Here is a 22,355-nt window from a genome sequence, read left to right on the forward strand (position 1 = left end):
AACTGAAACTTTAAAGAACTACAAATTCAGTTTCCCAGCCACGCTAGACACATTTCAAGTGTTCAACAGCCATACGTGGCCTGGGCCACCCTTTCTGCACACACCTCCCCAACTACAGCAGGTTCTAGGGGACAGCGCCGCTCTGCTCACCTCCTCCCTGAGCCCTCTCCGCGGCCTGACCTCTCTCGTCAAGCCTCCCCGCCCCTCCCAAGCTTCCTTCTCAAGGTCTGCTCTGCCCCTCCTCCGCCTCCAGTCTCTTCCAGCCCAGGGTCTTCTCTCCGCTTCGGCTGCTTCTGCCCCTCCACCTCACTCTGAGCCTCTTCCTTTCTCTGCGTCCCTCCCTCTGTCACTCTGATTTCTCCCTACCCATCTACCCCTATTCCTCTCTCCTCACCTCTCTCCAGAATTCATAAAACCACTCTGAAGAGAGGTTAAAGTTAATGTGATACTGGTTTCCATTCACTTTAATCCCCGTTTCTCAATCTCAGAGATGTCAGAGTGGGAGGGTAATTCCTCGAGTCATCAATGGCTTAAAGAAGAACAGTGCCAGTCTGATGAAGTCTTATTTGACTGGCAAGTACCTCGAGGCCTCAGCTCCCTGGCTCAACTCCGTTCAATCCCGGGACTTAAGTGAGCATGCGTTAACCTTCTCCTAGCAGACCGCTTCAGTCTGAGTCCTGACACCAAACTGTCTTCTATAGTGGATGGAATCTTTGCTTGTTCACCAGGTTTGGCCAGAAATGAGATGAACGTCTAATCTCGTTCAGGTAAATGATAAGCCTCGAAATTCATTAAAGTTCTCTGAGAAGGGCACCCACTCCCACACATGCAGAGGATGGCGCCCAACACAACCGCTCGGACACGGGAGACAAGAATGTGGGGACCTGTGTGGCAGGCAGAGGGCGGAAGCGTCTGGCCAGGTCCTTCCTGCCGGGCTGGCAGCGGGGCTGTGTGACCAGGGAGGTGGCCCGCAGGCAGGAGCTCGCTCTGCGAGGTGAAGTCCGGTGGGCTCTGCCTGTTTAGAGCAGCTGATCGCTCCACCTCACAGGTGCCCACGGTTACTTCTTGAATTTTGTCACCTCTGTATCTTGTTTACGGTGAAGGAACTGCCCATGTGAGCAGAGCGCTCACCAAGTGCCAGGCCCCCTGCTAAGCCCTGTGTATATGTATCAGCTCATGTGGGCCTCACATCCGGATAGGCAAACTGAAGCCCACAGGAGTTAGGTGAACCGCTCAAGATGAGAGACTGGTTAAAGGCAGAGCGGGGGCTGCCGACTCCAAAGTTCATGCTCAGAACTAGGAAGCCTTTCAACCTGACTCTCGATTTCTCATTTTGTTCCCTACACTGTGGTCTCCCAGGTGCACCTGGTTTTGGACGACTGATAAAATGGCCTTTTAACCCAGCTCCTTGACTCTCCTTCCCGGCCCTCACCTCCCACCTCAGCTCTCTCCCCGCCCACATCCCCACTGCAGAACAGGGACTGAGACCTCCCTCCAGATGCCTCCCTCCCCCGCCAACTCTCGCTCTACCCTCCTCCCTCACACACCCCTCAGGAAACACGGATCTTGGAGTGTGACCTTTCTAAAACGCCAGCCTGGTTATTTCACGAGCCTGATTAAAGCCTCTCAATTGCTTTTGGGAGAAAGACCTAGGCCCTACTTGATCTGGTCTTTGCTACCTCTCCCGCCTGTCACAAATTCTCACCCCAGGCTCCACCGGACCACACACTCCTCCTAGGTGCCCCCCTTCCCCATGCAGGAACTCCTTTTCTGACTGGTCATCTGGCTTATCCTCAGCCTTCCCTGAGGACCCGCCTCTAAGGGCTCCTGACAACTCTCCTTTGCGGCAGGACTGACAGCTCCTCCTCTGCAATCTCCCAGGCTGGGCATCCCTCCCAGTGCCCCGCACAACTCAGGGTTATGACTGGTGTTAGTTGAGTGAATTCCTCTTCTGTGCCTATTTTAACACATTCCCTCTGGATAAAAGTCTGTGGAGTTGTGAGGCAACAAACAGTATATCTGGCTAAGTACCTCCTTAGAGGCTCTGCAGTTCCTGGTGGGACAGCCTCCTAGAGACAACCCTGCTTACAGTGGATCAGAAACCATAAGCTTTCCAGCTTAGGAAGTGTTTAGTACCTATCGGTAAGGTCCCTCTGAGTGCCCATCCCACTCCATAGTGATTTCAATAATAATAATACAGCTATAATAATAGTGATAGTTGTAGTTCATAGTAACAAAACAATAACAGTAACAAAATATAGCTTGTCTGGGAACTTACATTGAGGATTATGGACCGAAGGTGCTTCTGTGCGAATGCGTTGGCCATATCCTATAAAGAAGAAGCGAACATAAGGTAAGGTGGCAGGCATGCAGCTGTGACAACTATCAAGAGGAAGGTGATGTCATAGCTCTGGGGCTTTTTCCCTTAATTTTTTTCCTTTAAAATGAAAAGTGGGCAAATGAAAAAAAATTCACAGGCCTTCAAATACGTATTTTATACTCTGAAAAATTCCCATACATTTTCTTTCATGAGTACACATTAATGCAAACAGGGTTTCCTTTCCCAATGGTACAATCAACCATGTCATCTTCAAAGAGGGACAAAGGCTGCTTCAGGACGAGACACTTGTGTTACAAGGATGCCAGGAGATGGACAACAAGCACAGGCCACAGAGCAGCACGATGGTTCCCAAGCCACATGCACCATCCCAGGCCAGAACCACTGCCAAGGCTGGGAGGGACTCTAATGGAACACTGACTCCAAACCGAGCAAGAGGGCTTGGGCTCCGGCATCCTCCTCCACTGCGCCCCCCCGCCCAGCACCACGCCAGCAGACGGAGCCGGGGTGGGATGCTCTGAAACAGCAGGTGGTCTACGATTCACTTCTGATCAGTTTAGAGAACAAGGTGTTGGGTGCTTTGGAGTGATTTTTCGCAACAGGGTCACCTTTTTTATTTATTTGGTTCAGATTTTGACAGTAACACTTCATTTATTTAGCTCACTCAGGAAATAAAGTATCCTACGTTAAGTCAATCTTCCAGGGAATGAAGCTTTAAGGGTCCTCTCAGAACTGTTATTTTGACCATTCTTATGCTAATCTTCTAAAAATATATACACTTCCTGAATTTCTGAAGAGACTACGATGATTATAATAATTTAATCACTGCCAAGGACTTGACTTCATCAGGAACAAAAAAACACATCAGTTATTATTCTGTGTTGTGACACTGTAATACCCTATGGGGCTTCTGAAATGTGGAGCTATTTTCCCCTAAACAAAATGGTCCCAGATTACTATGCTTTTAATTTTTCTGACAGCTTTTCATAATTCTTCTGTCTCTTCCTTCCAATGTCAGCCACCACTTCTTACAATGTTAATTAGTATGACTTCACTTCCTGAACTGCTGCCTTAATTTAATTTCATAGATAATTCTAAATCAACGGGCCTGAGGGAGCTGTCACACCTCTCCTATGGGGCAATATCCGTGAGTGTTGTCATTTTTCTCAGAGCTGGAAGGCCTTTGTCTCTCGCTTCTAGATTTCTAGCCAAATTCCAATGGCTGACGCTGTCAGGAATATTAAGTTTTACTCTGCGTCCCCTGAGCACACACTAACTGGCAAAGGAGGAAGGTGGACTAGAAACTTCTCTGGTAGCTATGGGAGGCCAACTCACGATTAAATCTTGCTGTCCACAACTCACAAAGTTGGTAACTGACAGTGGTCTGCTGCTGGAATATAAAGGCCTGCAACCAAAGGCTTCTCTGCGACGCCGGGGGAAGCACTCATCCTTTTTCATATCCTCATAGAGCTGACCTCTTTGAGCTCCCTCTAATCCTCTAAGAAACCCTCCCTCTAAGAAACGAGTATCCAAATTCCCTTCTGTCAACTGTCTAAAGCTTTTCCAATTCCTAGGATCTAGAAAGCGTCCAAAAGGGCGTGGATTTACCTTTACTCCCGGCTACAGCAAGCTGGAATGTGATGCACCTGGCATCGTCTAGATGACAGTCACAGGCTATTTCTGAATCTGATCTTCCTGGCTGAACCACAGACCCATGTGAAGGCAGGTTACAAAGGAGAGACTGGGCCACATTCCCCAGGGCAGGCGTCCCCTTAATCCTTTATGCGACTCTGATCCGTGGTACTTCGCTAAGTGTCCTGACAAATGAGATTTACAGCACACAACCTTTTCCTGTGTCTTGGAGCTCCCTGAACAACTAGATCAGATCATGAGATTCTCACCCAGCTTCAACCTCCCCACCTGGAAAAGAGCGGGGCCCTTTCCATATGGCAGCGCTACTTACAGTGACAGGGAGGTCTAGAGGATTAAGATGCTTGTCCTGCCGGCAGAAAGCAAAAAGCACAGAGAGAAGCAGATGGAAGAATGAGCTTTCAGCTTACATTCAAAACAGGACTAGGGAGGAAGAGATGAACAGAGCCAGCCATCCAAGAAAGACAAGGACAGACAGAACCACAGACGCTCCTGGTCCTCCCACCAGAATCTTCCAGGAACTTGGTACGTAATCCCACAGGATTTACAACTTACTGAGCCCACGGTATTGACCGAGAATTACAAAGCCTTGCTTTTGTACATCACTTGGGCTTTGACCAGAGAAATCTAGAACAGTCGTGTTGGAAGGGCTCAGAGCAATCTTTAATCTGGCCCTTGCATTTTACAGAAAGGGAAACGGAGACCCAGGGGGGTTAGAGCACTTGCCCAGCAGTGGCAGGAAAAGTACTCAGCCTCGGACCCTGGCCTCCTAGGTCAGCCCTTGCTCCACTGCCCAGCTGATCCCTGGTTTCCTCACTTGTAAAATATGGCTTTTTCTCATGACATCCTTATGAAGTGAATGGGGGAGATGTTGTTACTCCCACGTTATAGGTGAGGAAACTGGGGTTTAGAGAAGCAGAGTGATTTGCATCATGTCACACAGCTGATTGATAGGGAAGAAAAAAGTTTAGAACCTGGATCAGAGGATCTTTATACGTGAAACTTCAAGCTAAGTCCCTCCACTCTTGCTTCCTTAAGCAAGGATTGCGTTTGTTTCTGTCTCCTGGGACCCGGCAGGGAGGCCCAGCGGGTCTCCTCTCCCTGCTCCCTGATCCTCTAACCCAGGGGTAGTCGCAGTAAGGGCAAATGAGGCCTGTTGCCTGTTTGTGTCTAGAAGGTCTTATGGAAAGACAGCCACACCCACCTGTCTGCCTACTGTTTGAGGCTGCTTTGGCTACAGCGGCAAGGTTGAATAGTTGCCACGTAGACCACAAGGGCCACCAGGCAAAAAAATATTTACTTGTCCTTGAGGGGAAAAAGTTTGCAGGCCCCTGCCCTGACCTAGGACCCAGCTGGTTTCCCTCCTAGTTCTTCCCCAGGTCTTCCTTAGCAAAGCCACTCAGACGGGCTCTGGCTGCAGAGGGGCAGGAGGAGGGACTCTTGGGAAAATGACTGGGTGGATAAGTCTTCTCTTGGGAGAGCCCAGATGAAAAGCTTGAAAAGGCCGCCACAGACCTGTCGCTTGTCCTCAGGAGCCTTCAGAAAAAGTGCGTTAATCAGTGCAATGGCGTAGGTCTGAATCTCCTGGTTGGAGCTGTGTCAATGGAGAAAGAAGGCAGAGAGAGGTTAGGAGACTGACCAGCAAGACGATCCTTAGAGATGGTTTAAAACGATCACTTGCACACTGTAATCAAATAATAATCAGAGGCTTAGCCTCAAAAGCTTAAAAGTGGGCAGACTCCCTGACCCAGCAATTCCACTAACAGGAATTTACCCAAAGATAGTCATCAGAGAGCTGTGCATGAGTTACTGGCAAGGTGTTTCATCCAAGTACTATAAAAAAAATCAAGAACAGTAAATAATGCAAATGTCCACAGTAGCGACTCTGTTCATATATATTCAGATCCTAAGCAGTCATTAAAAATGCTGTTTTAGCATAAAGGTTCTTCCCCTGGGGTTAGGGATGGGCTTAGAGTGTCTGGGAACCCTAGAAGTGGTGCAGCCATTATTCCTTGTAGCTGGCTGACTATGTGATATTTTTTTCCAGGGAGGTGAGAGTCCATAACTGTTACTGGATTTTCAAAGGCATATGGGGTGAAAAATAAATAAATAAATAAATAAATAAATAAATAAATATATATATACATTTTTTTTTTTTTTTAATGTTTGGCCAGGCCTCACTGCTTGCGGGATCTTAATTCCCCGACCAGGGATCGAACCCGCACCCTCGGCAGTGGGAGCATGGAGTCCTAACCACTAGACCGGCACGGAATTCCTGCACAAGATTTAGAACTACCCTTTCAGAAGGTTCTTTGACATGGAAATGTTCAGTAACTATTAGTCCATAAAAAAAGTCAAGGCACGCATAGCATGTACAGTAAGATTCCAACTTTCTTAAAAATATGCATAGAAAAAAAACCCAGCGGCACAGTCAATTTACTGTTAACAGTGGTTATGTCTGGAGGGGGAATAATGGGCAAATGATTTCCTTTTTGTGCTTTTCTGTATTTTCAAAATCTCTGACTATGAACTTATTTTATTTTAAACAAATAAAATAACTACAACGCTTCTCTGGAATCTTGTAATCCTGGCACTTGACAAGAGCTCTCCACCTGCCACGTCATAAGTGCATTCTGTGGCTCTTTCCAGAGGGGCTGCTGGGTGTCCTGGTTGGCCGGGGGCATCTTGGAGGTCTGGTGGAGGCTACTAATTGCCCCTCAGCCCAGCAGCAGAGGACATGACTTCTGGGGACAGCAGTGGGCTGAAAGTGTTCATAGACTGACCCCTAAGAAATGCCACGCTCCTCTATCATCTCTAAGGAGGTAACTGGTTCATTCCCAATTCAGAAACAAAGAAATAGAGGTAACTCTGAGGTCAGGAAAATCAGAACTCTCCACCTGGAGTTTACAATGTCCCCCTGACTTCAATCAACCTTTTTGGCTTTGGGGCATGAAAACAGAGGCTGAAGAATTCCTTAGAGAAGTGACAAGGAGAAGTCAGAGCTGTAAATCTCCTTGTGCTTCCTTTTTACTTGGACTAGTGGGAAGGTACAGGCTGAGAGCATAGCTGAGTGAAGACAAGGCTGCTATCATCAACCAAGTCTGGGAGCTCTGGCTTCCCCTGGAACTGGCAGGGCGTTCTGTCAATGTCCCATATGCTGGAAGGGAGCAAGGGTTAGGAAGGAATCAGCAGTGGCCCCATCCTTGTTTTGGGAAGTCCAGTCCCCTTAAATTGTGTGGAATGGTTGAAAGGGAAGTATAAAGAATGGGGAGGAGATAAACAGTGCTCCAAAGGCTTTATCTGTCTTTGGCTTTTGTTTACTATCTGTTAAATGGTTTAGGATGTGATAAGCTTCTTAAAAAACAAACAAAAGCAAAAAACAAAAAAACAAAAAAACCTCCTCAATTTATTGAATACCTATCCTGTGCTGGCCCCTATGCTGGACCTTTTATCTTCTTTGATCCTCACAAGTCTGAGAGGTGGGGATAATTAACCTCAGTCTAGAGGCAAGGAAACTTTGGCCAGAAGAGATTAGGTAATTTGCTGAGGGCAGAGACCTAGTTTGCAGTAGGTCCTGGATTGGAATTCACATCCTATACAATACTTCTTGCTACCCCCAACAGCATACTGTTAGTTCGGCAAGAGTTCATTCAACAAATGCTAATTGATCTTCTACTTAAATCAAAACAAGGGATACAAAAATGATTGGCCCCCTTTCCCAGAGAGCTCAAAGTTTAAAATGGGAGGCAGATAATAAAAATACAGTATTTTATATAAATATGATTATCATAGGTACAAACAGAAACTATTTGGCCAACAGAGGAGAAAGCATCTAATTCTTTCTGGTACCATGGTGGTACAGGAAGATTGGGAAAAACTTCACATTATCCTGAGAGGCAAGGAGAGTTACAGAGGATTTCAAGCGGGAGCATGACATGACCAGGTCTGAATTACGGGAGGAATTCTGGCAGTAGTGTGGAAGAGGTGATGAGTGAATGAACAAGCAGATCAGCATCTCAGAGTACAAGCAAAGCAGTAGGATTGGAAGACTTAAACAGAGTAAGAGGGGAGAAGATAACAGGCAGGGAAGGGAGGCTGGGGCAGGGTCTCTACTTACACCTGGAGGTGAGAGATGAGCTGTCCCACAGTGATTTCCTCTGCGATCTTCTGGTACAGACTCTGGCTGTTCAAGACCATGCTCTCCAGGATGGCCAGGGACCTCTGCAGGATTGACACATCCACCATGGGCTGGCTCACGTACCCTGCGATCTAAAGCCAGAGAGGGCAAGTCAGTTAGGAAGCTCAGGGCCCAAGAGAGCTGAAGGCTTAGGTTTCGGACGCCCGCCGCCCCCAGACTCTCCTCTTAGGTGTGCTGCCCACGTTTGGACAGTTGTCCCCAGGTGGATGATGGTATCTGCTATGTTGGCCAATGTGCCAGGGAGTTCCTAGGCATGGATAACTCAATTTCAAATTACAGCATCCACTCAACTATGTTTCGTTAAACCTAAGGGCTTAATCTTTTGTTTTCAAAATAAGGGTACAGGCATGAAAAAGCCGAGGGTAAAAAGCAGAGGGTTTTACTGATGCTGGGATCTCATTTGCTCTCCATGTACTGTACTCCGGACATACATTTTGTCCCTATACACACGCAGAACAGCAGACTGGGGGACATAGAAAGGACCTCAAAGTCTTATAATCTAATCCCTTTTCTCAATCCCCATTATAACATCTTTGACACATGGTCATTTCACTTGTGCCTAAGTATGTCCAGCATTGGGAAGTTCTCAATGTCCCAAGCCAATGACAGGTGTAATTCTAGGTCAGCAGATATAGCATTCATTGGTTTTAGTTCAGTTTTCTGAGGTGATACTGCCCCTTCTTCTAGAAGAAAGGAGGATAAAACTAGAAGTATCTTCTCCCCCCCGACTGAGTTCATCTGACAATCAAACAGTCCACCTTGCAGATTTGTAAACAGAAGGCAGATTAATAAATAGAAGGCAAATGAAATGAACGGTTTTTTTTTGTTTTTTTTTTAATCCAAAGAGGAGGCAGGGCTCAGGAAGCAGGTCAGAAGACTTAGGGATGGTATTGGCTGGCTGGCTGGCTGGCTGCATGCTATCCCGAGTCTCACTGACAATCCAATTCCACTTTGGCCATAATCAGTTCCGGGAGTCCAGTTCCATCTTCTCAGTGCAGGCCCTGCGAGTGTAACAAAGTACGCCTTCCAGGAGCCACAGGAAGGCCGGAGCCTGAGGGTGAAACACCTGGCCTCGGGGATAGAACGCCGACCCTCGCTGGAGCAGCTGTGTCGCCCGCACCTCCCCTCAAGCCTAGAGAACAACTGGCGACGGAGGGAGGAAAGACGGAATGTTGGAGGCCTCACCTGCTTAATGAAGGTGATTGAAACCATGTCCCAGGAGACAATGCCATGGTCCATGAGCTCTAAGAAGGCAGTCAGGGTGAATGCCAGCATCTCACTGTAGCTGAGACATGTGCAAAACACACACAAAACAATACAAAGATTCAGAACTGGGGAGCACAGGTGTGAAGGCAGCCACAATAGGGACGGATTTCAACGTAAGCACCACCTGAGAAATCAGCAAACGCCACTGTGAGCCAGCGCCTGGCACTCACCTAAGCTAGGTGTGGAGCAGATTCTTCCCTGGAATCACCAAAGGAAAGGCTTCTGGGTTTGGCCTTGTCAAATCCCAGCACTTGGTGGGGTACCCGAGGGAGCTTACGTCCCAGGTTCACTTTTAGGCTGGGAGGCGGCAGAGCACAGGAGAAAGAGGATGAACTCTGGCCATGGGTTCAACTACTTACTAACTGTGCAAACTTTATCTGTTCAAACTTCTATTTCTTTCTCTGTGAAACTGAGTTCCTCTCACAGCGTTAACCTCACGGCGTTGTGGTGAGGGCAGGGTGACAGTGCATGCGAAACCCTACCACAGAGCTGACAGAGAATGAGGGCTGAAATGTTTTCTCCCCTCTGTCTCTGCTCTGTATACACGTCAACCTTTATACATCTGTACAGTGCTCTATAATTTACAAACTATATTTCCATTTGCAAAGCATGTTCTGACCCGTTCTCATCCACAGTACTCCTCATGACAATATGGCAAGGGGGGTATCACCTCCACTTTAAAGAGGAGACGAAGGCCAGTCCAACCCCGCACTCCCGGGAGACTGTGGAACGTCCGGGTCAGTGCTGATGGCAGCCAAAGGCTTCGAGATTTCCGTGCAGCCGGAGAATCCAAGACTTAAAACAAATACCCAAGACTAGCTGCTCGGTCTGGCTAAAAATTTCAGTAGCTGATCCATCAACTCAAAGGTTTCTGACGCCCTCTGCCAGCTTAGGTTCTGTGGGCTTAGAAGACAAACTAAACATCTGTTTACTCACTGCTGATAATGGCATGGCAGTTTCCCGCCACGTTCACCTTGGCACTGGAGTACCACAAAGCCACTTGCAGTGCGTCACAAAGTTCCGGACGCCCCCCTGCCCCCGTGAAAATGGGTGACAGGGAGACAGCGGATGGGTGGGGATACGCCCCGGTAAACACAGAGGAGGGCCCGTGCGCGTCTCTGTATAAGGAGCCTGTGTGTGGAGTGGGGAGGTGACTGGAGAGGGAGGGACGCAGGGGTGTGGTTAAGAACAGACACACAGACACCTGTTCTACTTGCTAATGGACAGTCTGCTAACTTCCACCAGGCCGGTCATTTTCCGGAAATGATTTCAGCCGTGAGCTGACCTCTCTCTTCTTGACTTCTAGAGCCCCGACTTTCACGTCACTCAGCATAGTACTGTTTTGTACCGTCACTGAATTTGTGAGAGCCCAACTAGACTACAAGATTCAGGACCACAATAGTGAATTATACCCCTCTGTGTGGACCCTGGTGCTGGGCACGCTGCTCTGTATGCAGAAGGAGCTCAATAAGCTCATTTGACTCGACAGAAATGAGCATAGGATGCCCTGCGCAGTGTCGTAAATCTCTCGAGAGCTCCCAAACGAGACCTCAGCAACACTCACTGGGATAAGAGCTTGGTTCCGCTTTCCACAAGCCGCGTCAGCACAACAATGCCATCCATGTTGATGAACTCGGTGGCGAAGGTCACGTCCGCAGAGAGCTTGGCCAGCTCCTTCATGGCGTCCAGCCGGGTCTCCATGTTGGATGACTGGGTCCTCTCCATCAGCTGGCGTGCGGCCCGGGACTGCGGGACCAGGGACAAGACACATGCCATCTGCTCCCTGTGGCAGGTTACTGCTCTGTGAATAGCTCACAGGGGCCCTTCTGTGGACTCCCAAGCCCGAGACAGAAGTAGCTCTTCACACTGCTTCAGATTTGCTAAATAAATGTTTATTGGATCAATCAGGGAATCACCAGTACGATGAGACTGCTCTGCAGTTATGTGTATCCTTTCTGTACCACTCTGGTCTATGGAATAAAAAAATTCCCACCGAGGGAATACAAGAGAGATCTGGGAGATGACAATCCGCTAACTATGGTGAGTCACAAAGAAACAGATATTAGTTCAATATCAGAGTTTTTCTTTTTTTTTTAATTGCAGTATAGTTGATTTACAATGTTTTGTTAGTTTCTGGTGTACAGCAGTGTTATACACATATATGCGTGTCTGTGTGTGTGTATGTATATTTTCTTCTTCATATTCTTTTCCATCACGGTTTATTACAGGATTATTGAATCTAGTTCCCTGTGCTATACAGTAGGACCTTGTTGTTTGCCTATTTTATATATGGTAGTGTGTATCTGCTAATCCCACACTCCTAATTTATCCCTCCCCCACCCCCTTTTCCCTTTGGTAACCGTAAGAGTTTTCTATTGACATTAACTAAAGCCGTCAGACAGTGGAAGAGGTTGTCTCTTGAATGCTGGGCTCTCGGTCACTGGAAGCAATCGAGGAAGACTGGACAGGCACCCGTACAAAGTGCTGTGGAAGGAGCTCCTATGTGGGTGGAGGATGAAATCTGATGACCTCTAAGGACCCTTGCAATCTGAAACTGTGATCAGCCTGACGCGTTTTTTTCACTTTCCCTCAGAGTCTGTATCGTTGTTCCTCAAAGTGCTAGCCCTGGGAAAACTAAGAATACCAAGGGGCTAGAAGCAGCTAATTTCAAAACGGCTTTTTGAAAATGACGGCTGGTGACAGAGCCTCCCCCGAGCACGTGAACCTTTCCCATGGGAGCACCTGCATCCTTCCTGCAACTGCGGCTGACGCCCCTCCTCTCATGTTCACTGGTCTTTCCTGTTGCTGAACTTACTCACTCTATAGTCTGTGCCTCACAGCTTACCGTTCCATCATTCTCTATCTCTCGTATGTTACTTTAATATTCTCGGTTGGAATGGAAGAATCTGGAGAGCACAAGCGCCCCGGGGGGTCTTCGTTTTTCTTCCAGTGCTAAGCAAGCGACGGAGCCCCGGTACTGCTGCTGCAGAGGAGTCGGGCCTACCCACGTCTCTCCCCTTTAACGGCACGCTGCTCGCGAGGACACAGAAACCCTCCCTCACCTCCACGGTGAGGGACGTGTGCGCTGCGAGAAAAGGTCACAGGACGGAACGATTTGAAGAGCGCTGGTCTGCATCACACTGAGAGCCTTCCAACTCCAAACGTCAGTTCTCCTCCCGGGACAGCATTTCCGGGCCACCTCCTGCGCCTCCTGCTTCTGGGGAAGTCAGCTACGCTGCGCGCGAGGCCCGTAAAATGCTTCGGCACTTCTGTAAGAGCGCGCGGCTCCCAGGCCATCCCGTTAAATTAGCCGAGCTTGGGGAGGAGAAATGAAGTCCTTAGGACGAGAAGAGCTGAGGAGGAGGGCAGGAGCAGGCAGGGCCAAGAACACTGGCCTGGGGTCGCCCAGACCTGGGTTTGAGAGGCAGCTGCGCCGCGTTCTGAGCTGTCGACAACTGGCAGGTTATTTAGTCTCTCTGAGTCTCAGTTTCCTGGTCTGAAAAATGGGGCTATCAAGAGTACTCATCTCATGGGGTTTGTCGAGATTAAGTGATACCATATATGGAAAGTATTCTGCAAAATCCAGGCACTCAGCCAATGTAGCTGCTATTACTCCACACCTCCCTTCCTTTCAGATGGACCAGGCTGTCACCTCACCAAGAGAACAGGGGCCAGCATGCCCTCCGTTTTCCGGCAGCCCTTCTACAAACCTACCTACGCTACCCCCGTATCACTGGTCCTGCTCCAGGCCGAGCCGTCAGGGCAAATCCCTCCCCTGGGCTGTGGGCTCCCCCTGTCCTGTGGGCAGCAAGGTCCTGCCCCCGTCACTCACCCCCCCTTTCCCGCACTGGCAACCTTCCTCTCTTGCATCTTAACGTATTTTCAAGGACACATAAAAAATTGCAACAGAAGTTAACAACCGTGAAGGGTCAGAGGAGGTGGACAGCTGGGTAGGTGAGAGACAGGAGTGGAAGAAGACCTTTCACTGTATCTTTGTCAAACTCTTTTGATTTTAACACACGTGAATGTTCCACCTCTTTTTTTTTTTTTGCGGTACGCGGGCCTCTCACTGCCGTGGCCTCTCCCGTTGCAGAGCACAGGCTCCGGACACGCAGGCTCCGCGGCATGTGGGATCCTCCCGGACCGGGGCACGAACCCGTGTCCCCTGCATTGGCAGGCGGACTCTCAACCACTGCGCCACCAGGGAACCCCTCCACCTCTTTTTAAAAGGTGTATCTTTTCCACTACGTATCCCCGAGCTAGTACCTTCTCTATCTACTTCCTTTTAAACCGAGCTTCCTGATAACATGGCAAACACAAGGTCCTCGCTCTGTCACCTCTTAAACTCAACCCACTGCGATCTGGCTGCCACCCAGCTGCCCCAGCAACCGGCTGACCTCCCAGATCAACGGACCGCTCTTCTGTCCTCAGTTTACCTTCTCTCTGCTCACTGCAGACCAACCCGTCCTCCAACCGGACACTCTCCCTGCCCTCAGCTCCTAAGCCATTTCTAGCGCCTGTTTTCTTTCTACCCTTGTGGGTGCCTCCTTAGTCACCCGGAAGGGCTGCTCTTGCAGGAATCAGGGGGCCAGCTTGCATTCTCGCACTGCTTCCACAGCCAGTGTATTGCCTTCTTCGCCAAGTTCACCTGCAAATACTTTTCCTGCCCATCGTTTCATCGCCACGGCCGCTGCCTTCACGGGCTGTTGACACTGCTCATCAGCTTCTTGAAGATTCCTCCTACCATCAACCTTCCTTTTTCAAGCCCATCTTCCACACTGTCACTAAAGTGATCTTCATAAAACATAAACCTAAGCATAATATAGCTTCCTACTTAAAATCTTTCAACGTCCCCACTATGATCTTTCCCTTCTGGATAAAGTCCGACCCATGAGCAGGCCGCCAAGGAACCTTTCACTGGCTTCTGGTTGATGGCTACAGGCCCTCGGCCATCAACCCTGCCTCCCCTAAACAAAGCACATCTCTCTGCTTGGAATACGTTTCCTTTTCTTCTTTCTTCAGCTGCTTCTTGCTTATCCTTCAACATCTGAGCCAAGTGTCCCCCTTCTCTGGAAGGGCTTTCTGGGAATTCTCAGTCTGAGTTAGGTGGACCCTTTTCTGAGTTCCCTAAGCAAACTTCTTTCGGGACCCTTGAGAGAGGCCTTATATTTGTTTGTTTATTCCCAACCAGGCTGTGAGAGCAAAGATTGACTTTTTAACCTCCAAGCCTTACTTTCTAGAACAGAGTCTGGCCCATGGTAGGTGCTCACAGACGCTTGTCAAATAGAGGAATTCCTAAGGAAAGCCGAATACCTACCGGGGAGATAGCCAGCTGTAAGATTGTCCCGTTCTTAATGTCACTGCGAGTCTGGGTAGCAAAGAGAAAAAAAGAGTAGCTAAGATAAAATATTAAAATTGTGCAAGCAAGTTGAATCAACAAGAACTTTCTGTCATTTTTAAAGTAGCTGTAACTGAGACTCTTCAGTCAGGGCCTCCTCTCCTGCTTGTTTCTTGGCAAAAGAATTTCTAAGATGCTTTTCAAGTGCCTCTCAGGAAGCAGAAGCCACATTTTTCCAGCCACCAGAGGAGGACAAGGGCTGATGCTCCCTGATCTGCCCAGGAAGCCGCTCTTGACCCAGGAAGTGGAAGCTCCCTGGATGTAAGGAGGGCAAACAGCGCCGGCCCCCGGGATGGCTCACTCCAGAGCGAGGCCTGTGTTGGTCTGGCTTCTCCCTGTACTAACCTGTTCGGTGATGTAGAGCTGGGGACCGTCTGCATAACGGAGGGTGTAATACTCCGGGTTTGGCAGTGACCACCTATGTAAGAGAAAAACAGTACAGCCTCTGTGGCCATGCCGGGGCCCTGTCTAGAAGCTGCAAATAAATAATCTTCAATAGAGCTGACTGAGGGATTGGGCGGTCTGTTTGACGTACAGGGGAAGAAAACCCAAAGCTTTGGGTTGAGATGTTGAACAGTAAGCTCCTCAGCCCCTGTAAAGACTGGTGCCACAGAAGGCGGCACATATAATTCAGCGCAGGTCTCAGACCCCACCAGGACCTCAGGTGGGGCATTCCTGGGCGTAAAGGAAAAACTGAAGATTGACAGGTCTTAGGGACATCCCCACCGGCTATACTTTCTTTGTAAGACAACGATCTACAAAACCCCCGGACTGGGGACCCGACTAACTGCAGATCCTCGGGCAGAATTCCTTTCAAGGTCTGGCAATGCTCCTCTGTTTTTAGCCTGTCACCGTCCAAAACAGGGGCAGTTTCAACTTACCCATCACAAACTTCCTTGATGATGGATGCCAGGGGCCGTTTCTGAGAGAGAGAGAGAGATAGAGAGAGAGAGAGAGAGAGAGAGAGAGATCCTTCACCAGGAGCCACAGCCTGCTAGTACCAAGGTCCTGATGAGAGGGTCGGCCAGGCAGGGTCATCCTGGGGCCTGAGCACGGACTTCTTCTCTGAGAGCTTTTCTCGAAGAGGAAGCCTCTCCCAGGCCATGGTGACTAGCCTTCCACAGGGTGGGACAGGGCTTGGCTTTCCTGTTGCTGGTCTTACTCCTAACGCCAGTGGTCCCCGCCCCTAAAGCCATCCCCACCACGCACTCCCTGGATCCTTCCCCTTGCATCGCCGCTGCTCCCTTCCAGAGCTTACCTGGTCGATTTCGAGGAGCTGAGCGTTAGCACCTGGCCACTCGATGGCCACTTTGACGATGTCTGATGGTGGTGGCATCGTTCCCAATGGGCCCTGCTTCTCCAAGACACACAGACACAGCTGCCTGGGGAAAAGAATCAGAAAAAAGGAAAAAGTCAGAGTTTGCCTTCATTTTTCACTCCTGTTATACATTTTGGAAAATCAGAAGACAGAGAGTGCCCAAAGAAACATGTAGAACTCCTTGGTTTGAATTCTTCTAGATCATGCCACAACCTTTCCTTGGACATTTTGTCTCTTTAGATTAAATCAGCAAGTAGAAAAGGGACAGACCTATCTACCAACTGCAGATAAGCCAGCCGCAAGATCTGCCAATGTGACACTTCAGGTGAAGGGCCAGGAGGACCCCGGAGTAGAGGAGAATATTTACTGCAAAGTCCTGTCCTGGGACCTTGAGAGGGAGAAGCTTATGCCCTGAGACTGATAAGGACAGACACAGCCTTTCCTTGGCGGAGCAGTTGGCTGAAGCAGCCAGCCTGCTCTGCTCTGCAGTCATCCCGGGAAGATTCCAGAGTCAGCAGGGCCTGGCCACATGCTCTGTTGCTTCCTCCCTACTTATTGCTGCCACTCCTCCCCCCGCAAAGGGACACAACGAGGAGCCTCCACCGTGTGGGATGACACAGACTTCAGAAAATGGAGAAGAGAAGCGGGACAGGAAATGCTATTTTAGTCCCAATTGCCAAAGGCAAGGGCTGCTGAGAGCACAAGTATAGGGAGGTAAGGACCCTCATACAAAGGCCCAACTATCGGAGGACAAGGCTTCAGAAGTACTTCTGACCCACTGCTCTCCAAAATAAAGGAAAATAAATCATTTTGAACAAGTCTGGAAGATGGGCCCACGTGACTGGTATCCTAGGCAACTCTGTGAGCTTAGTGGTGTTCCAGGCAGTAGCTAAAGCGTTCTCTCTCCAAGGTCTGATGAGGGGAAGTCACCCCGCTGATGGATTATTTCAATGTGTGTTTACACTCCATGCCTGCAGCTTCAGGAGAGGCCTCTCTCTTCACGGAAGAGGCCTTTCTCCTGCACCCCCAGGTTTAGCCACTCGCCCACAATCCACGCCTCACTAATGGAGACCGCCCGCCTCTCCTGGAACATGCGGCATAGCTGTGCTGAGCTGGTATTTGTGGAGGCCATCAATTTTTCAGCCCAAACACAGCTGTTATTTCTCACAGCCTTGTAAGTACTAACCTCTTTGGTGACAGGGGTACAGGTCCCTTCCCCTACAAACCCACAGGTCTCAGAAAGAGGGAAGCTTTCCCGGCCATTTCCTGACCAGGATGGGGTGCTTCAGAAGTCGACTGTCAAAAATACCAGCACTTCCGGAACATGGCAGCACGGAAGAGATGGTTTTCAATGTGCCATCACTTACTCTGTTGAGTCCCCTCAGCAGCCTTGTGAAGTAGGCAGCACAGGATTACCTCCATTTGAAGACAACAAAACTGAAACTCAGTGTGGTTAAGGTGCCCCATTCACCCAGCGTACAAGCAGTGAAGGTGACAGAACATGGAGTCAACTTTGGCCAGTGCTACCCACCCCCAACCCACCCCCACCTCCGGCTGAGCTAGCCTGAATTTCTGCTCACTGCAACTAAATCAAGCCTAAAGGTGAAGTGGGCCGGTCTCACGGCCCTGAGAGCTTCCACAGCTTCTGCAGCTCCGGGTAGAATTTCTCACATGTAATTTTTATGTGCCTAGACACACAACAAACCTCTGAAAAGAAACGGGCCCATCAGAAGAAGTCCTGGTTGAGATGCTCTGCTCCAGTGACACAGCAAAGCAGGGGTGGTACCGTGAATCTCAGCATACCTAGGGCAGGAGTCCCTATCCTTATCTAAATCTGCCATAATTAGGAGGTATGACTGTACAGTTGTGAGATCATTTTTTTTGACTGAGATACAATCTACAAATAATAAAATGCAGAGCTTATGTGTATATATGTATGTGTATATATAAATATATATACAAAATAGAAATACACATACCGTCCTGTAACCACCACCCAAAACAAGACACTGAACATTTTCACACCCCCAGAATTCCCTCCTACCTCCTTCCAGTCAACCCCGCACCTGCCAGCCCTCCCAGAGGCAACTTGTTTCTGATTTCCAACACCACGGATTTGTTCTGCCTGCTTTTGTACTTCATATATGTGGAAATGCACAATATGGCCTTTAAGACCATTTGTTATTTAGTTTAGTTTCTTCTTCTTCTTAAAATAAGTAGGCAGTGTAGGTGCGAGAGGAAGAGCGCTGGGCTGAGATGATGTTCCCTGCTGAAGCATCTGGATTCAGAGCCAGAGGACTCAGGACCTAGTCACAGCTCCAACACTGAGTGTCTGGGTGATGTACACATGTCCCTCTCCAAAAGAAGTTACACCCTTATTTCAGTGGTGCTGCTAAGAAACAAATCAGATTTTTTGGAACTCTTTTCTGTTTGTTTTTGTTTGTTTGTTTCTGGTTTTTTCTGTGCGTGCCATGTGGGATCTTAGTTCCCCGACCAGGGATTGAACCCGCGTCCCCTGCATTGGAAGAGCGGAGTCTTAAGCACAGGGCTGCCAGGGAAGTCCCTAGAACTCCTTTCTGGATACTGTCTTTGGAGGTAAACAAAGGTAAAGTTCATTATTTTACAGTTCCACTTTACTGTGACACCACATGGCATTTCCCAGGTTGATTATCTCTCTTTTTAAAAATATTTATTTATTTTCCTTGTTTTTTTTTGGCTGTATCGGGTCTTAGTTGCAGCACACAGATCTTTTCGTTAGGGTGCGCAGTCTGCTCGGGTTTCTCTCCAGTTGTGACACACGGGCTCCAGGGCGTGTGGGCTCTGTAGTTTGCGCATGCGGGCTCTCTTGTTGAGGCACATGAGCTCAGTAGTTGTGGCTCGCGGGCTTAGTTGCCCCACAGCATGTGGGATCTTAGTTCCCCAACCAGGGATGGAACCCACGTCCCCTGCATTGGAAGGCAGATTCTTTACCACTGGATCACCAGGGAAGTCCCTATCTCTTTCTTTATAAAAGTCAGCCCTGAGTGATTCTTGTATGTTCCAAAAATTCATATCCATTTTAAAGCACGGGGATTTGCAACCACCAGGACTATTCCAGAGATACTATAAGCCCCGATTCTCAGTGACTTTGCCCTTTCCCAATATGCCCAGGCAGCCCATGAGTCCAGGCACTCTCGCCACCCATGCCACAGCCAACAGGACCGAGGTGAACACTCAACCTTAGCTGGACTAATCCAATTCTCTCTCTTGAGCTTAAAGACACAGACTAAAGAAGATGGATTACAATGGGCCCTGGAGCAGAAAGGTCACAGTCAGCCTCAGAGCAGGTACCGCGGCAAGCCAAAGATACCAAGAAGCAAAAACCAAGAGCCTTGCAGAGGAAGCTATTCAGCAAGAAGAATCCAGAAATGTGTGGATGAGTGGAGGCCAGAAACCAGAAACCACAAAGTCCCAGAAAGAGGTGGAGAAAGCCTGTGTCTGAAGACTTTCCAGACTCCATGGCTACACCTCCTACAGTTGGGGTACCTGAAGTTCCCCTGTTTCCTGCCAATAAAACTCCTTTCAATTAAACTAGCCTGCGTTTCTACTCATTGCAACTAAAAAGCCTAAGCATAAGGGTGACCCCCCAGCTTTGAAGGAGCTCTAAATGGAGGGCTGAAGAGACAGCAGCCTAACAGGCACAAGATGATAGCACTGAGCAGGCCCTTGCTTAACACTGGCTGAAATAATGAAGAGCAAAACCCACTTAGATAAGTCTGGTTTGTTTAAAACAGTTCAGTTTTGTGGTGACTTTATGGCAAGTCGTCCTGTATGTAACAGCAACGTGCAGACCGCCTCTTTGCATTTGATCACACGTCTGCAGCATTATTACCGCTGATGCCCACCCGAACCCTGGAAGTCATCCCATTGTAGATGAGGCAACTGAAGTTCACATGGGATGAGAAACGTATCTTCCACATGTCTCCTTCCCACCTCTTCCCCACAAAAAAAGAAAGAAAGAAATCACATCAGAACTGGGTCTCAGGACTGTGCATTAGGACTTCAAAGTGGGCTCTCTTCCCTCTACATAATACTTCCTTTGCTGAGGATGATGACATTAGCTAACACTTACACAGTGCTGGGACACTGTTCTAAGGGCTTTACACAGATTAATTCATTTAATCCACGCAGCAGCCCTGTGTGATGCATCATCCTGGTTTTATAGACAAGAAATAGAGGGACTTTCCTGGTGGTACAGTGGTTAAGAATCTGCCTGCCAATGCAGGGTACGTGGGTTCGATCCCTGGCCCAGGAAGATCCCACATGCTGCGGAGCAGCTAAGCCCGTGCACCACAACTACTGAGCCTGCGCCCTAGAGCCCGCGTGCCGCAACTACTAAGCCCGCGTGCCTAGAGCCTGTGCTCCGCAACAAGAGAAGCCACTGCAATAAGCCTGTGCACCGCAACAAAGAGTAGCCCCCGCTCGTCGCAACTAGAGAAAGCCCGCGCACAGCAACAAAGACCCAACACAGCCATAAATAAATAAATAAATAAAATTTTAAAAAGAAATAGAGGCGCAGAAAAATTAAGTACTGTGCTCAGTGTCACACAGCTAGTAAGCGGCACGGCCAGAATCTGACCCCAGCCAGTCTGGCTGTTTGAAAGCCACGTGAAAGCAGGTGGCACGGTTCCCACAGCATGCGCTCAGTGGAGGATCTGGGTTCCCTGGACCTGAAGATGAAGCACACCGGGGCTCAGAGACCAACGACAAGAGCTCACCATTGTGACAGACAACGGAGCCCACTGTCTAAAGAAGGTGACCCCCACTCCCCTGTGTGGTGCTCAGCCCTTCACAGTCTAGCCAGACCTTCCTGGACTACTTGCTGTTTCTATAAGGCAGCCCATGTTCCTCCTCCTCCTCTGTACCTTTGCATTTTTTTCCTTCCTTCGACTGTCAGGAGAGCTCATATTTAAGCTTCAGAGCCCCACTCAGATGTCACTTCCTCTCTGTACCAGTCTTAGTTCCTCACACCACCCCCGTTTCTCTAGCAAAGTGAAACAGGATGGGCCCGTGTTCTTGTGGCATTCTGTCCACAGCTCTGTGACGGCTCCTGTCCCACCCCATTATAGTTTTATATTCCCACAGCTCTCTCCTCCCCCGGGGCAAGGCCAACCCTGCAGCTTCATCGGCTGGCACAGCGCCTGGCACACGGATACGGTTCCATGAGCATCTGCTCAAATCCAACAGCTCTGACTTCCTCAACTCCTACAAACCAGGGCCGGCTCCACACGGCAGTGGACGGGCAGGAAGCACTCTGGTTGTGTGTTCCCTCCTCGACCCACCACCTTTCAACTCCACAGCATTTTCACTGTTTTCACATCTAACATTAGGACGTGTCTCACTGGAAAATCAGATTTAGCACCCCTGACTCTAGTTAAAAGATGGGGGAAAACACCCCTCCGCTTTTCTCCCTATGGAAACGTCGGGAGATGGGAGACTAGAAGAATACTGTTCTCCAGGTAACGGTCCCCAGATAAAGGATCTACTTGTGGGGAGCCCTTTCAGCTCTCATTTGCTCACTCTTTTCATTTTCACTTTAGAAAGGAAGTGGGAATTAGGTCGAAGCAATTCAGTAACATTGCAAAATTCTCAGGGTTATAAATAGCCTCTCGCTCTACCATTCAGCGTCACTATAGAGTTCAAGAGCAAACAGCCAGGATGAGGGAGCGGTGGTTCCGCATCCAGGCCCAGGAGGCGAAGAAGTCATCAACCCCTTCTGATTAAACGACTCTGCACCCCACCCTCCCACCGCCTTTCAAGTATTACAGATATAAAGATGATTGGGAAAGCTCTAAATGCCACCAAACAGGAGAGAGGCACACACTGATCTGGCGAAGATAATTCTATACTCTAAGGCAGGAAAATGAAAGCCCTCGTTTTCAAAGGCAAAGTAGGGGAAACAAGAGAAAAACAGGACCTTCCGTGTCTCCAATGAGTGTTCTTTAAGTGGCTTCTGGAAGGTGTGCTTATAAAATCAGCACAGTTACAAAAGGCCCCACAAAACTCCATCAATCAATCGCCCCTGCAGGGACGGCTCCAGGGAGATGGATTCTGAGCCCAGCGGAAAGGAAGTGGAAGACAATCCCTCCCCATTAGTAAGGAATTCAGATGGAGGAAGGCCAGAAGGCTCCAGCTCCGCACTCTCCCC

The 22,355-nt window shown here is 49.0% G+C and overlaps 1 protein-coding gene across 2 annotated transcripts in view; it reads right to left on the reverse strand.

Moving 5' to 3' along the window:
* ELMO2 (engulfment and cell motility 2) overlaps nucleotides 1-22,355 on the reverse strand; it is a 38,463-nt gene that overhangs the window by 11,123 nt on the left and 4,985 nt on the right. Inside the window, exons 2-10 of one of the 2 annotated variants that reach the window (XM_082858065.1) lie at nucleotides 16,109-16,232; nucleotides 15,732-15,772; nucleotides 15,196-15,268; nucleotides 14,770-14,820; nucleotides 11,017-11,198; nucleotides 9,372-9,471; nucleotides 8,106-8,257; nucleotides 5,504-5,582; nucleotides 2,279-2,329 (exon numbers count right to left, since the gene is read on the reverse strand). In XM_082858065.1, coding sequence (XP_082714191.1) covers nucleotides 2,279-2,329; nucleotides 5,504-5,582; nucleotides 8,106-8,257; nucleotides 9,372-9,471; nucleotides 11,017-11,198; nucleotides 14,770-14,820; nucleotides 15,196-15,268; nucleotides 15,732-15,772; nucleotides 16,109-16,186 — 807 coding nt within the window. In that variant the 5' untranslated portion in view covers nucleotides 16,187-16,232. Of the gene's footprint in view, nucleotides 1-2,278; nucleotides 2,330-5,503; nucleotides 5,583-8,105; nucleotides 8,258-9,371; nucleotides 9,472-11,016; nucleotides 11,199-12,297; nucleotides 12,308-14,769; nucleotides 14,821-15,195; nucleotides 15,269-15,731; nucleotides 15,773-16,108; nucleotides 16,233-22,355 lie in introns of those variants that run through there. The other variant, XM_082858066.1, reaches the window with a different exon arrangement.

Source organism: Leucopleurus acutus, assembly GCF_964270905.1.
Source record: "Leucopleurus acutus genome assembly, chromosome: 16".
Classification (NCBI taxonomy): Eukaryota; Metazoa; Chordata; class Mammalia; order Artiodactyla; family Delphinidae; genus Leucopleurus; species Leucopleurus acutus.